The sequence below is a fragment of the Typha angustifolia genome, chromosome 14 (genome assembly GCF_048772165.1).
Source record: "Typha angustifolia cultivar Huaian chromosome 14, ASM4877216v1, whole genome shotgun sequence".
Taxonomy (NCBI): domain Eukaryota; kingdom Viridiplantae; phylum Streptophyta; class Magnoliopsida; order Poales; family Typhaceae; genus Typha; species Typha angustifolia.
The window spans coordinates 8,279,284-8,292,809 of record NC_133252.1 but is presented as its reverse complement, the minus strand read 5'-3'; the positions used below and the strand labels follow the sequence as shown (position 1 = coordinate 8,292,809).

Below are 13,526 nucleotides of genomic sequence, written 5' to 3'. Positions count from 1 at the left end.
TGAAAATAATACCACCAAATGGTGGTGAGCATAAAACCCAGTAAGTATTTACTGTTATAGTCTAAAAATAGTGCAATAAATGATGCAACAATAAGTAAATGGAATATGCGCACCGTGATCGAATCAATGTATCAATTTTTCATACTCAAAATGTTTATCTAACGTGCACATGCATTTGCAATCAATAACCTACCATGTATCAATCCAGATTAACATGTCCTCAATCTTGATCTCACATTGAGCTTCGCCTATAGGCTGTCAATACTACACCACATAATATGCATCATCTTAGACTATCAAATTTATAACTTAAGCTTATACAGAGCTATGCCCATATGCCACATCATTACTCACACCCAACTACACACAACCCCAAGAAGGGTAGATCCTACCAGTAGGATCGCTAGCCTATCACCCAGTGAATAGCATAATCGATTGTCCGCCACCGTAGACTAAGGACCTTAATTATAAGTATATCATATAGGTCATTATGGCACATCACTACTACCATTCGAGCTTTTGGCTCCATATAATTGCACCACCGTATGAAAATTTTGAGTTATTCACTCACGAACGTCCTCACCCTGCATAATTGGGTACCATTAGGTCTATGTCATCCTATCCTACCCTTCTCTCTTTATCTTAAATGCCCTAAAGAGTATGACTCTCATTGATCGATAGTAAATCATCTATTGCCCGACGAAACGGTTGCCTGATATCTCAAGCGTCACCCCATTTATGGTTGTGCACGTGTACAAATAGCATGATAATCATATGGAATAATAAATATAATGAAACACACATCATTATTATGTATTACATGCTAACACCCATGATCATGCCCAACAATAGAAATTACGATACACGAAATCTTACCGAACAACAAAATAAAATTAACATGCACGACGTGCAATAATAACAGTAAAAAAAATGTATACACATGCATGATATGAATGTGATGATATTTATCATAATGTAAGTTGTAGCATTCTCTATACTACTCGTAGATTATAAAAGTTTCACTTGCCCAAATTGCTTTCTTAATACGAGCTATCATTGTGCCAATCAAATGATCCTTATAGGGTATGGAGTCCACCTTGATAAAAAAAAAAAGTAATAACAAAATATAAACACAAATATCTATCACAAATTAATTAAATAACCCTACTGTTATCCTATATAGGCTAGGCTTGGGTAGGTCTATTTAAGAATTTTCCTATTTAATTAGTCAAGTAGGACTAGTATAGTTGTACCAAGGCTTGATGCATCATTAAATGCAATTAAAATGATCTACCTCAAATTATCAATCATATCATTATTTTCAATTCATAGTGAATCACATAGTCAAGATCTAATTAATTAGCTTCAATAAATAGAGCAATTTGCTTACTACTATTTCCCTACACTGATCTATATTAATTCTCTGATATGAGCAATTAATACAGATACCCTAAGATCACGACTCACTTGCTAAAGTTCAATTAACCAACACTAGGAATGACCATGCTATACCCTAAGTAGTGCTAAATTCTAATTAAGAGCAACTAGAAACAATACTCTCGGGCCATGGTCTAAGTCATTAAAATTGATTTATAATTACTATAACTAACAAAGCTAACCTCTAACATGATTAATTAAAGCCCACATTTGACATGATTAACCAAATAAAAGGTTGAACTAAATTAAAAGAAAATAAATAATAATTATTCTATTTGGGCCAGCCCAAAGCCCATAGCAATAGGTCAGGCTGAAAGCAACTTTAGGATTATCATAAAAACCAACAACACTAGACCTAAAGCCTAATTAACAAACAAAACCTAGCAAGCCACTTGGACTGGGCCGTAGCCCAACCCATAAAACCATGGGTGGGGCTGCATCCAGCCTAAGCCCGAGACCATGGGATGGACTATCAACAGCCCAAACCCAAACCCAAACCATGGGCTGGGCTATGTCCGACTCAAGCCCGAGCTGGGTTGGGCCACACCTTGCTCAAACACCACCCCGTGGCTGTTAGCGAGCACTACTACCGGTAGCCAAGATTGGCACGCCGGCCAACACCCTATTGACTGAGGAAGGAACTTGCGGTGCCGATTGGCTGGTAGAGAAGCCAACGGCCACCCACAACTGCCAAAAAGCGCAAATGATAGAGGGGAAGCAGTTGGTGCATCAATAGTGCTAACCAACCCCATCACACTCTCCCCTTAATAAGAAGAAGCTAGCCAAGGGGAAACCGAACCACCAGAGGCAGCCAAAGGTAAGAACCACCCTCGCCAAGGTCGGAGGATAGTCCGAGGGACCGCCCAGTGATTCTGGCCATGAGGACCCAAAAGCGGGCACCCCATAGAGACTCCTTGTGAAGAGGAAGCTAACCCACTTACCGGGTAGCAAAGCTAGTGATGATGGCAATTAGAAAACAACCCATAAGGCTATCGAGAGATGCCACGATGCGGAGCTTCAAGGGGTGAAGCTCCCAGCATGACAGCGATCGAGGTTGCTGGTTAGCCAAATAGCTGACATAGCCAAGAGGGGGAGAAAAGAAAGAAAACGCAATCTAGCCCATTTTAACTGAAATTAACTACAAAAAGGGGTAGAGCACTTACTGGCTGATTAATTAGCGTTGATGACAAGCTTTGACGGCGCTCCGATGTGGCAAGAACAAGAAAGAGGGAAAAAAAAACCATTGGTAGGGACAAGAAAGAAGAAAGAAGAGAAAGAATGGAATGAAGAGAAGAAAAAGAGTGAGGGAGGGAGAAGGAAAATTGGTTTTGAGGGTTTTGAGTTAGTGTATAGTATTATTTTGATAAATAATAATTTTATTCTAGAATATGACTATTATGACGTTTGGCTACTATTTTAGAATAAGAAGTTATATTCTGGAATAAGAATTTTTGTTATTACTAAAGTGAATGCGAGCTTCAAGAATAACTTTTATATTATTCTGGAATACAACTTCTTATTCTAGAATAACAACTAAATATCATAATAATCTTATTGTAGAATACAAATGCTATTCAATAAAATTACATCTTATACCACATACTAACTACATTACTAATTTACCTTTAATATCTATCATATCAATTTACTTTATATCAAATCAAAATGTATTCATAGTAATTTTATAAAATATATATTTTTTATCTTTTCTTTTTACTTTATATCACATCAAAATAATTACTATACTCTTATTCTAAAATATAAGTGAATATTACTAAGAGTTTTTATAAATTCAAAATTAAGTATCCGAACACTATTCTGAATTTTTTTTTTTGTCTAGAATTTAATTTTCAGAGAGTAGTATCTCAATTCTCTAGTAATTTGATGTAGCCAAACACCGGTAAGAGTAATTTGCATCTTTGTGCACAATAGTCTAAATTCATTGTTTCTTAATGAACGTTGAAATCTAAGAACTTGTGTCTTTTTTATATATAATTTAAGAACTTAGATGTTACTAATCAGTGAAGTCAACAAGAAAGCAGATAAAAGATTGCACCTCACAGTCTAATCACGCTTTACTTTAGACTAATCACCAGGCCTAACGATAAGCTTCTCAGCTGGCCTTAGCGTAAGAAAGCAGCTCGGGAAGAGCTACTACTTAAAAATCTTCGTTTTTCCTAGGGTATTCTTTAGAACGGCAAAAAAAAAAACATGCCACAATAAACCAACAACATTCATACAACACTTGATGCAATTTGTCCCGCCAAAGAAATTGCTCCCATGTTCATCCATAGAATTTGAACAACCAACCTCTTGGTTAATAAATTTGGACACTAGTCTCAGAAATTTTTTATTTTTATTAAGTTATTGTGTTCTATGTATTTTTTAGATACTTGTTTATTCTTGATACTTCAAGAGCCTGGGCATGTAAAAGGTTAAATGCTCCGACACCAAGCTGGCCTTTTAGTTACATGTATGTTAGGCTTGTTTGTGATCTTAACTTTTATTAAATATCTGTGATAAAAGATAATTTATACCTATGTGGTTAGGGTAAAATTTAAAGCTGTCTTCTTAAACTTTTGCTTGTGTTAATTATTCCAGCTATATGCAAATGACCAAAATACTATTTTTATTTTACATCAGAAAAGTAATCTTTTTGTAAATCTTGTTTAGTCTTAATGCATTTATTTCATCTAAATGTTTCTTAATTTTATGTTTTGAACATTTAAAAATAAAAATAAAATAAAATGTAAAGTAAAAAAAAATTAAACAATTTTAATAGAAATTTACTTTCACCTTCACCATAAATTAGATCTAGAGAAGGTTTCACTGAGAATTTAGTACGATAATAAGAGGGTAAAATCGATTTTCAAAAAAAAAAAAAAAGAAGATGACCATTTTAACCTCGTGGGGCAATTCAGTCATTTGGCTGATACGCCCGTTCGCCTCGATTGCAGGTTTAGGGTTCAAGAGTTCACCTCTGCCTTCTTCTAGGAATGCTACGTCGTCCGAATCCCTATTCACTCCTGCGAGCTGGGGTTTAGGGTTTAATCATTTCCTTCCATTTCTCTCTCACTATTATCGTAGGACTAGGGTTCTACTAACTCGCTAACCTTCGCACCTTGGTTCACCATGTTGGCGCTCCGTAGAGCCGCAAATCCCATAAGGTAATGCTTCTCTTTCCCCATTTCTCGATTACTCATAGCTTTCTTGTGATTAAGCGTTTCCTTTCTGTCAGCTTCTTGTTGTATGCTAATTAAAAATCCTTCTTTGAATCTATTTTGTAGAAGAATTTCTTATTAATAGACTCGAGTACTAATTATATGATCAAAATTGGATATCTTAGGATCAAGTTTTAATCATGGTTACATAGTTAGATTAGCTCTGATTATAGTATTGATCCTGTAACTGTGATTGAGAAATGCGCTTCGTGGATTTCATGGCTTCATGGTTGTTGTCACCACCCTGATAACAATCTCAGTCATGGTTGTAATTGTTAGTGAGGACTGCTCCTATAGATTTTATCTACTTCGCCAGGTTTAGATTTTTGTCTGTGCTGCATAGAGTCTGTCATGGTAAACCTTAAGTTAAATCAACATGCTGATAATTTCTTTTTCTTTTTTCTAACTATTTTCTTTGTGAATGTCAGGAGCCATAGTGCCATAACTGTGGTTGCTCGTGCTTGCTGCACGAAGTCTGGAAGACTGAGTACTAATACAGAGCAGGGAGAACAGTGTCATGTGAACCACTATTGGAGATCTGATGGTTGCTATACTCCAAATTCATTTTCTTATGGACATTTTAATTCTGCATTTGCGTTCTTGTGGAGTAGGAATCTTTCTTCTCAGACTAGTACTACATCCAGTGATGAGGAGGATGGCTTTTCTGATCTTGACATACCTCCTGAAGCAGAGAATGTGAAAGATGAGGAGTTGATGCCTGAAGGAGAATTATCTGAAGAAGGCTCAGAGGAAGCTGTCGATAATTCAATTGATTTTTTAGACGCTGAAGTTGATTCAAAGAGTGAAAAAAATAGACTAAGAAAGAGAAGCTCTGTTTCTTCTGTTTTAACGATTATACAGGAAGCACCCAGACATGCTATGGCTGAAGCACTTGATAAATGGGTTGAGGAAGGTAATAAATTGGGACGAGATGAAGCCTTTGTTGCCCTCCTTAATCTTCGCAAATGGAAGTTATATCCAAAGGCTTTACAGGTGCTTGCTTTATGCTATTGTTTTTAAGAGTGTCATACTAGAATGTAAGCATATTTTCCATACAGCTTCCTTTTCCTTTTTCTCTTTTCTTTCTCTAATCTTTCGTAGCTCTGCAATATAAATGAATCGTTATACTTCTGATGATCAATGTATGATTGGACTGTTTTCAATAGTTTTTGCTGTGGTTTGCAGTTTTGTGCATAATATTTCTGTAATTCTAAGCCTGAATTTGATTTCTCTTAGAGGGAAATTGATGTTGGTCATGATCTCCACCATGAGTTATTTTCCAACCTTAATGAAGTGGAGCTGGGATCCACCCAAAGTTAGCAATAACTTACTTGACGATGCCTATCTCTCCATGCAAAATTAGAATTTGCTATGAACATTACACTTGTAAATAGTTATACAAATAAACTAGTAGCAGGATACTAAAATTGAATTCAAGCTGCAAATTCATTTTTTTTCTTTTTCACGCAATAAAAATTAATTATTGAAAAAAATTATTACAAGAAAAAGAATTTCATTTGAACATTTCATTACAATATAAGTTATTAATTTTACTAAGATGACACAATTATGCTAAAACTATTCCTATTGAAGCAAGTCTTATATTTATAATAAACAATCATATGATTGTGTTATTTTCTATGTAAAATTAGAATATTTCCTTCATAAAATGAAATTTGGTTAAGTGATCATATGGATATATTTTTATCTTTCCTAGGTGAGATGTAGTATTTAATTTGGCAATTTAAATTATATTAGCTCTTATATCTATCTTTAGTGTGGTTTCTTATTCTTTGAGCTGCCTTGACCTCTAAAATTTTGTGTGCTAGCAAATCTCTTTCCATCCTCACCTGACACCCTACATGCTTTTCAAAACGTTCTTATAATTTAGTGATGGCTTAGGATACTGATTTAGTTATTAAATCATTGAATTATCAAAGGTAGTAATCGGCTGACTTTACTAAAATCAAGAAAAAAAGAGCCATCAATCTGAAGTACGCTGGTTCCTTGTTATTAAATAATATAGAATACTACTACTACTACTACTACTACTACTACTACTACTACTACTACTAATAGTAACATGAAAATTAAAGAGAATTTAAGTGAAGAATATAGCTGAAGTCTCATTGGAAATATCTTCAGAAGAGAGAGATTTATATGGATTCAAAGAAGTGACTTATCCTCCAAATGGCTAATGCTATATTTATTTGAGAACGTCAAGATCTTTAGATGCTTTTAAGAAATTTTAAAACATTTTTCCTGCATTATCAAAAATAATGTGTAAAGGAATATTACAAAATATAGAGTAAGAATGATACATTGAGCTTATTATTGCTCATAGGCTTTAGGATAATATCACCTTCAAATGAAGATTGTCACTGTTGAGAATTAATGCCTTCAAATGAAGATTGTTACTGTTGAGAATCAATGTGAGGCATCCAATATTCATGGATTAATGTTGCCATAAGTGAATAAGTTTGTTCGAGGATTCTAGTGTGTTAGATCTGACCCAAACCTTTATAAAGATAGTTGAAAGCTCGATTGGTGTCCTAGAGGACACATGTAAATCACATGTTGTTTAATCAGTAACATTTGGAAGAAGTTGGTGGCTCTGAAAGAGATTAATAAGATAAGAGGGCAGGCTAACTCAATAAGCATTTTTATGTGTAGTGTGATGCGAGACAAATTTTCTCATATGTTCTTCCTCTCAAAAGTAAGTTGTTTTGAACAAGTCTAAGAACAAAGCGGGTATAAAGCTATTTTACCCCTTCCAAACACAACCTAAGGCTTTGGAGTGAAAGTTGCCTCCAAGGGAGGGAATGCCAGAGTGAAATTGATCCGATTAGGCCAAACTACTTAGAATCTTCACTAATTTTTTGAAAGACAACTGCATAGACTGCTTATGCAGTTGCATAGGCAATGACGGTGGGCTAACTGCTTAAGATATGCAATATGCTGTCCGCATATGCGCTCATATATTGATTGCCAACAACCGCATATGCACCACATATGCATATGTGCCCTTATATGCATGTAAAAGCAACATGTTATAATATTGAGATATCTATAGCACTTCATAATATTTTTTTATTTATTAATTTTGTTGATGCAACTTATCATCCTTGGAAATATTTATTGAGTAATCATAGAATTAAAAAGTAACATCCCTTCATAAATAGGATATGATGAAGATTATTCTCCAGATATCATATTTCAACTTTTATGTACTTATTAGTTTATTATGATAAAATAGTCAATTCACTAGATAGGTAAACTATATATAATTTTTTTCTAAGAATTTTATTGTTGGACCGTATATGTGGCTGCATATCCAAATTCGTATACCTCTTCCGCTATGCGGTGGCTTGATTACCCACATACTATAGGACATATTCTTAACATTGATCTGCAACCATACTTGGCAAATTTTTATTGGACACTAGCTTGACGGTCAATTGAAACACATTGCATAGCCTCAAAATAAGTTGAATGCCTGGTTTACTAGGCAATTTTTTATTAGATGTGGTCAAAACTGATATAGTTTGGTTGAAACTTACCAGTTGTTTCCAAACTTCAATTGTTGTTTGACTAATTGTTAGTAATGTTAAAAGACTTATTGTATTAACTGAATTCTTGCTTATCTAATAGTGTTATTCTAAAAATACAAATAAAAGATCCTTGTTGTTGGAGGTAAATGCCATTAGACAACTAATTACTTGTCAGAGACTCAGAGTCTGACAAATTAATTTTAGAAGGATGTAGGTCATTTGTTGTTTGATCAGTAGCATAGGAAGAAGTTGATGGCTCAAGAAAAGTGAATGGAGCAATTGACACGATGGGAGGGCAGGCTAACTCAAGGAGCATAGTGTAGCTCTTGCGTGGAACTTACTCTTAATGTTGCCTAAGGATGGAGTTTCAAGGCCTACCCTTTTCGTTTCCCCCTTGCAATGGCGGTAATTGGAGGGTTGGAACACTCCAATCCATCCCCTTCTTGTCTTCGCGAGGATGGTGGCAATGACAGATAGCCAAGGACTAGGGGCACTCTTCAACACATGGTGAACAACAGAGTTGCCATGCATTACCTATAATAGCAAAGGGATGTTTCTTGTGCCTAACATTGACGGGATGAGATGTGCTGCCTGAACATACTTTGATGTCAAGTAAAGCTTTTTTGGATAAAATTTAGCCGTCTGAGTCAATTTAGAAAAGCAAAGCTGTGAGAAGTAATAAATTGTTCAAAAAATTGGTCTAGGCACCTGCATATGTGACTGCATGTCGACAATTTATTCCTTAAATCATTATACTGCACTTGCATAAGGCATAGAGAAAATTGAGCCGCATTACTTTCACATGAGTAAATGCTCTATTCATGTGTATTACCAGGTTGATGAAATGGGTTAAGCATGAATATAGATGACTAGCTATTTAAGTACTTAATCATCAAATTCAATATATAGATCTGCGTGATAATTATCTTCAATTCCATATTCCATAATTTCTTTTCTTCTTGCATGACCTGGATACTTTAACATAGACCTTTATCATGTCATTGTGCCCTATTACTTGCTTCGCCTTTTATATGTTACTTTATTTTCTACGCACTATTATATGTTTTCCATTTCTAAGATACACTTCTTATGCACTTTTGTATTGACCAATTTGCCACATCACCACTATGTGGTATATTGGCACCAGCATACTACTGTTGCCATGTAGAACTTTGGTAATATATAGGAAAACACTGGTTAGTCTACAGCTTTGAAGTTTGAACTATGGCTGGCATTAATTATACTATAGGATCGATAGAATAAACATTTTAGGTTGTTGAAGCATGCTCTTCATATTCAATTAAGATATAATTGGACGAATTTTTTCCATATATTATTAGGTATGTTTATGTAATTTGAACAGTTTTTTGTAGTAAAATCAGTTCTCAAACTTTTGAAGAATTAGCTTCTTATGCACTATTATATTAGGAAAACTTCATTTCTCATGCTTTCATTAAAGTATTTCTGCTTTCTTCATGTTCTGAAGTCTGACCATATTTTATCTCACAAATTGTAGTTCATGGAGTACCTGGAAGCAACTAAGCATATTGATTTTGTGGAGCGTGATTATTCTTCTTGTGTGGATTTGGTGGCAAAAGTGTATGGCCTTCATAGGGCAGAAAAGTACATTGAGAAAATTCCACCAGTCCATAGGGGTGAGATGATCTACAGGACTCTTCTGGCCAACTGTGTTGCCACATCAAATGTTATGAAATCGGAGGAGATTTTCAACAAAATAAGGGATCTTGGTTTCCCACTTACAACCTTTGCTTGCAACCAGCTATTGCTACTTTATAAAAGGGTTGATAGGAAAAAGATAGCTGATGTACTCTTGATGATGGAAAAGGAAAATGTCAAGCCTTCTCTTTTTACATACAAACTCTTGGTAGACGTTAAAGGCACTGCGAAAGACATATCAGGTATGGAACAGATTGTGGAGACAATGAGGGCTGAAGGCATGGAGCCTGACATTTTGATTCAAGCCATGGTTGCAAAGTACTACATCTATGCAGGCTTGAAGGATAAAGCAGATGCAATTTTGAAGAAGATAGAAGGTGATGGCGTCAAGGAAAATCGTGATGCTTGCAAGGTTATTCTTCCTCTATATGCTGCTCTTGGCAAAGCTGAGGAAGTGGAGAGGGTTTGGAAAATGTGTGAGACTAAACCTCGTCTAGATGAGTGTTTAGCTGTTATTGAGGCTTGGGACAAGCTTGACAAGATAGAAAATGCGGAGAAAGTGTTTGAGAACATGTTTAAAACATACGATAAGCTTTCTGCCAAGTACTACAATGCATTAATGAAGGTTTATGCAAATCATAAGCTCCTCCATAAAGGGAAGGAACTAGTTAAGAGAATGTCAGACAATGGTTGCAGGATCGGCCCTTTAACTTTGGATGCACTTGTGAAGTGTTATGTTGAGGCTCAAGAGGTGGAGAAAGCTGATTCCATATTAAAGAAAGCATCCCAACGAAATCAAATGAAGCCTCTTTACAGTACATACCTTACTTTGTTGGACAACTACGCAAAGAAGGGAGACATCCATGGTGCCGAGAAAATATTTTACAGGGCACGGCAGGTTGGATATCTTGGGAGGATGAAGCAGTATCAGTTATTACTTCAGGCATACATAAATGCCCACAGTCCAGCCTATGGATTTAGGGAGAGGATGAAAGCTGATAATGTTTTTCCAAACAAAGCTGTGGCAGCACAACTAGCATCTGTCGACGCATTTAGGAAGACACCGATTTCAGAATTGCTTGATTAGTGCTTCTTTTCATTCAGGTTTATGCCATATAGAGAACTGATTTCAATCTTTTAATGGTATATAGACATGCTCTGTGCACGCAAATGATTTTCCAGATGTTCCATTCTTGCGATAGGACTTGGATGTGTTTGCCTTTCTTTCTTAAGCTTTCAGATGTAATTTAGGTAGATGTAGGTGTTTAAACTTGTGATTCTAGATCTGACACTTGTTTAAGATTGTTGTTAGTTTTCTCAAACTTTCTTGCAATATTCTAGAAAGCAGAAAGTACAAGTATCTTTAAAATCAGCAGATATATTGATGATTTCCTTCCTATAGTGTTTATTGCTCTAATTCATCTTTTACTTTGACTCTAATGTTCATAGATGAGCAGAAGTAAATGACATGGTAACTGGCTCGTTAGCGACATGTCATAAGATTATGAGCTTTGTTTGATTCAGTAATGTCTGAATTATGATTTATATGCAGGACTTACTGACGTCCCAAGAGGCTGCAACTGAACAAAAGCTACAATAATGTTGTCTACTTGGGCTTTTGGTGAGTTTTGCAACTATTGATCACTGTTTCTATGCCAGTTCTCTAAACAAATTCTCCCTTTCCTTCAGTCACCTTCTCTTTGATGAGCTTCAATCTCTTCTTACTGGCAGGAATGGAGGAGATTTCGTAAGTAAATATGCTTCTTTACTTACTGTGGTAGCAAATTTGGAGGAAAGAAACAATAGTATTGAAATGGAAACACTTGCATTACCCACTTAATTCATACAATCTCCGGCATCCCGGGCTAATGCATTGTGTTATACCCAGAGGCCATGTCAGGCATAGAAGACTCTTCTTTATTTCTTTCTTCTCGTTCTTTATTCTCCCTTCTTAGTTGTCTTTCCGTTTGTCTTTGTGCTACTATGCCACAAAGGGAAAAAGGTTATAAATTTATATAATTCTTATTTCCTGAGAATATGCGAGGGCACTCCCTCAGAATTTCATTAGGTATTGGAGGATTTTGCAATTATTTTTTAATTGATAATTTTTTTTAAAAAAATAAGTGTACATATTTTTTATAGTCGATACACACTGAAGCTTGTCCAGAAATTAATTAAGCACTGCACTTTACATGATCACAGGTGCAGTGAGCATCGTGGAGGTAGAGTCACAGGTGCAGAGCCTCGAAGCATTGGGCAGTTCAAGACTCATCCTTACGAATCTCGAAAGATTAGATCGTTGCTACTGTATTCTAATGTACATAATCAACATCCAATCTATTCTAATGTACATAATCAGCATTCAATCTGCATGAATCCAAATAAATTAGATATAAGGAAATGATAGACTCTGGAGCTAGGGTTTCTGTCTCCCCTAGATAGATCTCAGCCCATACGCTTTGAAGATCGGATGAATGGGCTCAAGAAGTGGATCGGCTAATCACATGCCGGGCGATGAGATCAAGGTGAGTTTTGTTTTTGATCATACAGTAGAGGGCGTAAGGATTGGATTGTCAAAAGTAGGGAGAATCTTATCGAATGCCTTTTCAAAGATGATAGAAACTCTAACTTTTGCTTTATAGTGAAATTCACTGTGACGATCTAGGGTTACCCTGAAGCAAAACTCGGAGGGGAAGACATCACTAGAGAGGTTTTGGAGGTTCTTTGGATGCGAGGAGATAAGGCATTGGGCAAAACAAGAAAGTGGGATACCAAGCATTATCATGTCGGAGGAGGAAGAACAGAGCCACCATTGGAAGAGATGTGTATGATTGTAATACTCAAAAGGGGAAGATTGTGGAGCACAATCTGAAATTGGCTTTGGCTAGTATGTGGCCATAGAATAACGATTACAGGGTGAGACGGTTCTCTGAGAATGAATTCTTGGTAGATTTCCCAAATTTACAGAGGATAGAGGAAGTTGTTAGTAGGATGAATGAGATAGATCTAGGAGTTGCTGTTCTTTTATTCATGCCATAGAAGAAGTGGGGAGCCGCCCCCGCCCCGAGGTAGACAAGATCCTAGTTAGATTAAATGTATTGGAATTGCTCACTATACCAAATTGATTGATCACTTTGGACTTTTGATAATAGTTGATGAGAGGACAAATATGAGATCAAATCTGACATTTGCTAGATTGAAAGTGTTGGTAAAAAATTCTAGCGATGTTCCTGCTATAATTGCTTTGCTTGTTGATGGATTTATTTTCATGGTAGAGTGTGAAATTGAAGGGGATATGCAAAAACAGGAAGAGAGAGAGAGAGAGAGAGAGAGAGAAAAGCCTATAGATAGGTTAGGAAAGGGATTCCTCTAAGGTCTGAATAATGCAGTAATAACTAATGGGGACATTGGCTCGAAAAGGAGGATAATAGAAAGAAAGGAAGAGATGGGGAGCTCAATTTACTTTTCCTATGGGAACTTGTCCAAATACTAAGGGGAATTATGTGAAGGATGATATGTGTCACATCAGCTAGGAGGAGAAGAAAAATAAGAAATGACACTACTTAACTAGTTGGAGAAGATTATAGTTAAGGTCTTATGATAAAACCAGTTGTTTGGACGTAAATTTTGTTGTGTTTTA

The 13,526-nt window shown here is 35.9% G+C and overlaps 1 protein-coding gene across 4 annotated transcripts; it reads left to right on the top strand.

The window, feature by feature from the left end:
• Positions 1-4,393: 4,393 nt before the first annotated feature.
• Positions 4,394-13,089, top strand: LOC140776554 (pentatricopeptide repeat-containing protein At1g80270, mitochondrial-like). 4 transcript variants are annotated; one of them, XR_012106899.1, is made up of 7 exons: positions 4,395-4,604; positions 5,087-5,651; positions 9,726-10,990; positions 11,439-11,507; positions 11,576-11,633; positions 12,089-12,411; positions 12,529-13,089. XR_012106899.1 is itself a non-coding variant. In XM_073120292.1 (3 exons), the coding sequence occupies exons 1-3, from the start codon at positions 4,570-4,572 to the stop codon at positions 10,971-10,973; spliced, it is 1,848 nt and encodes a 615-aa protein (XP_072976393.1). In that variant the 5' UTR covers positions 4,394-4,569; the 3' UTR covers positions 10,974-11,258. The 4 variants fall into 4 exon arrangements, 1 of the variants encoding a protein (XP_072976393.1); XR_012106898.1 differs by having other exon boundaries at positions 11,618-11,633; positions 12,529-13,088; XR_012106897.1 differs by having other exon boundaries at positions 11,618-11,954; positions 12,529-13,088.
• Positions 13,090-13,526: the final 437 nt, after the last annotated feature.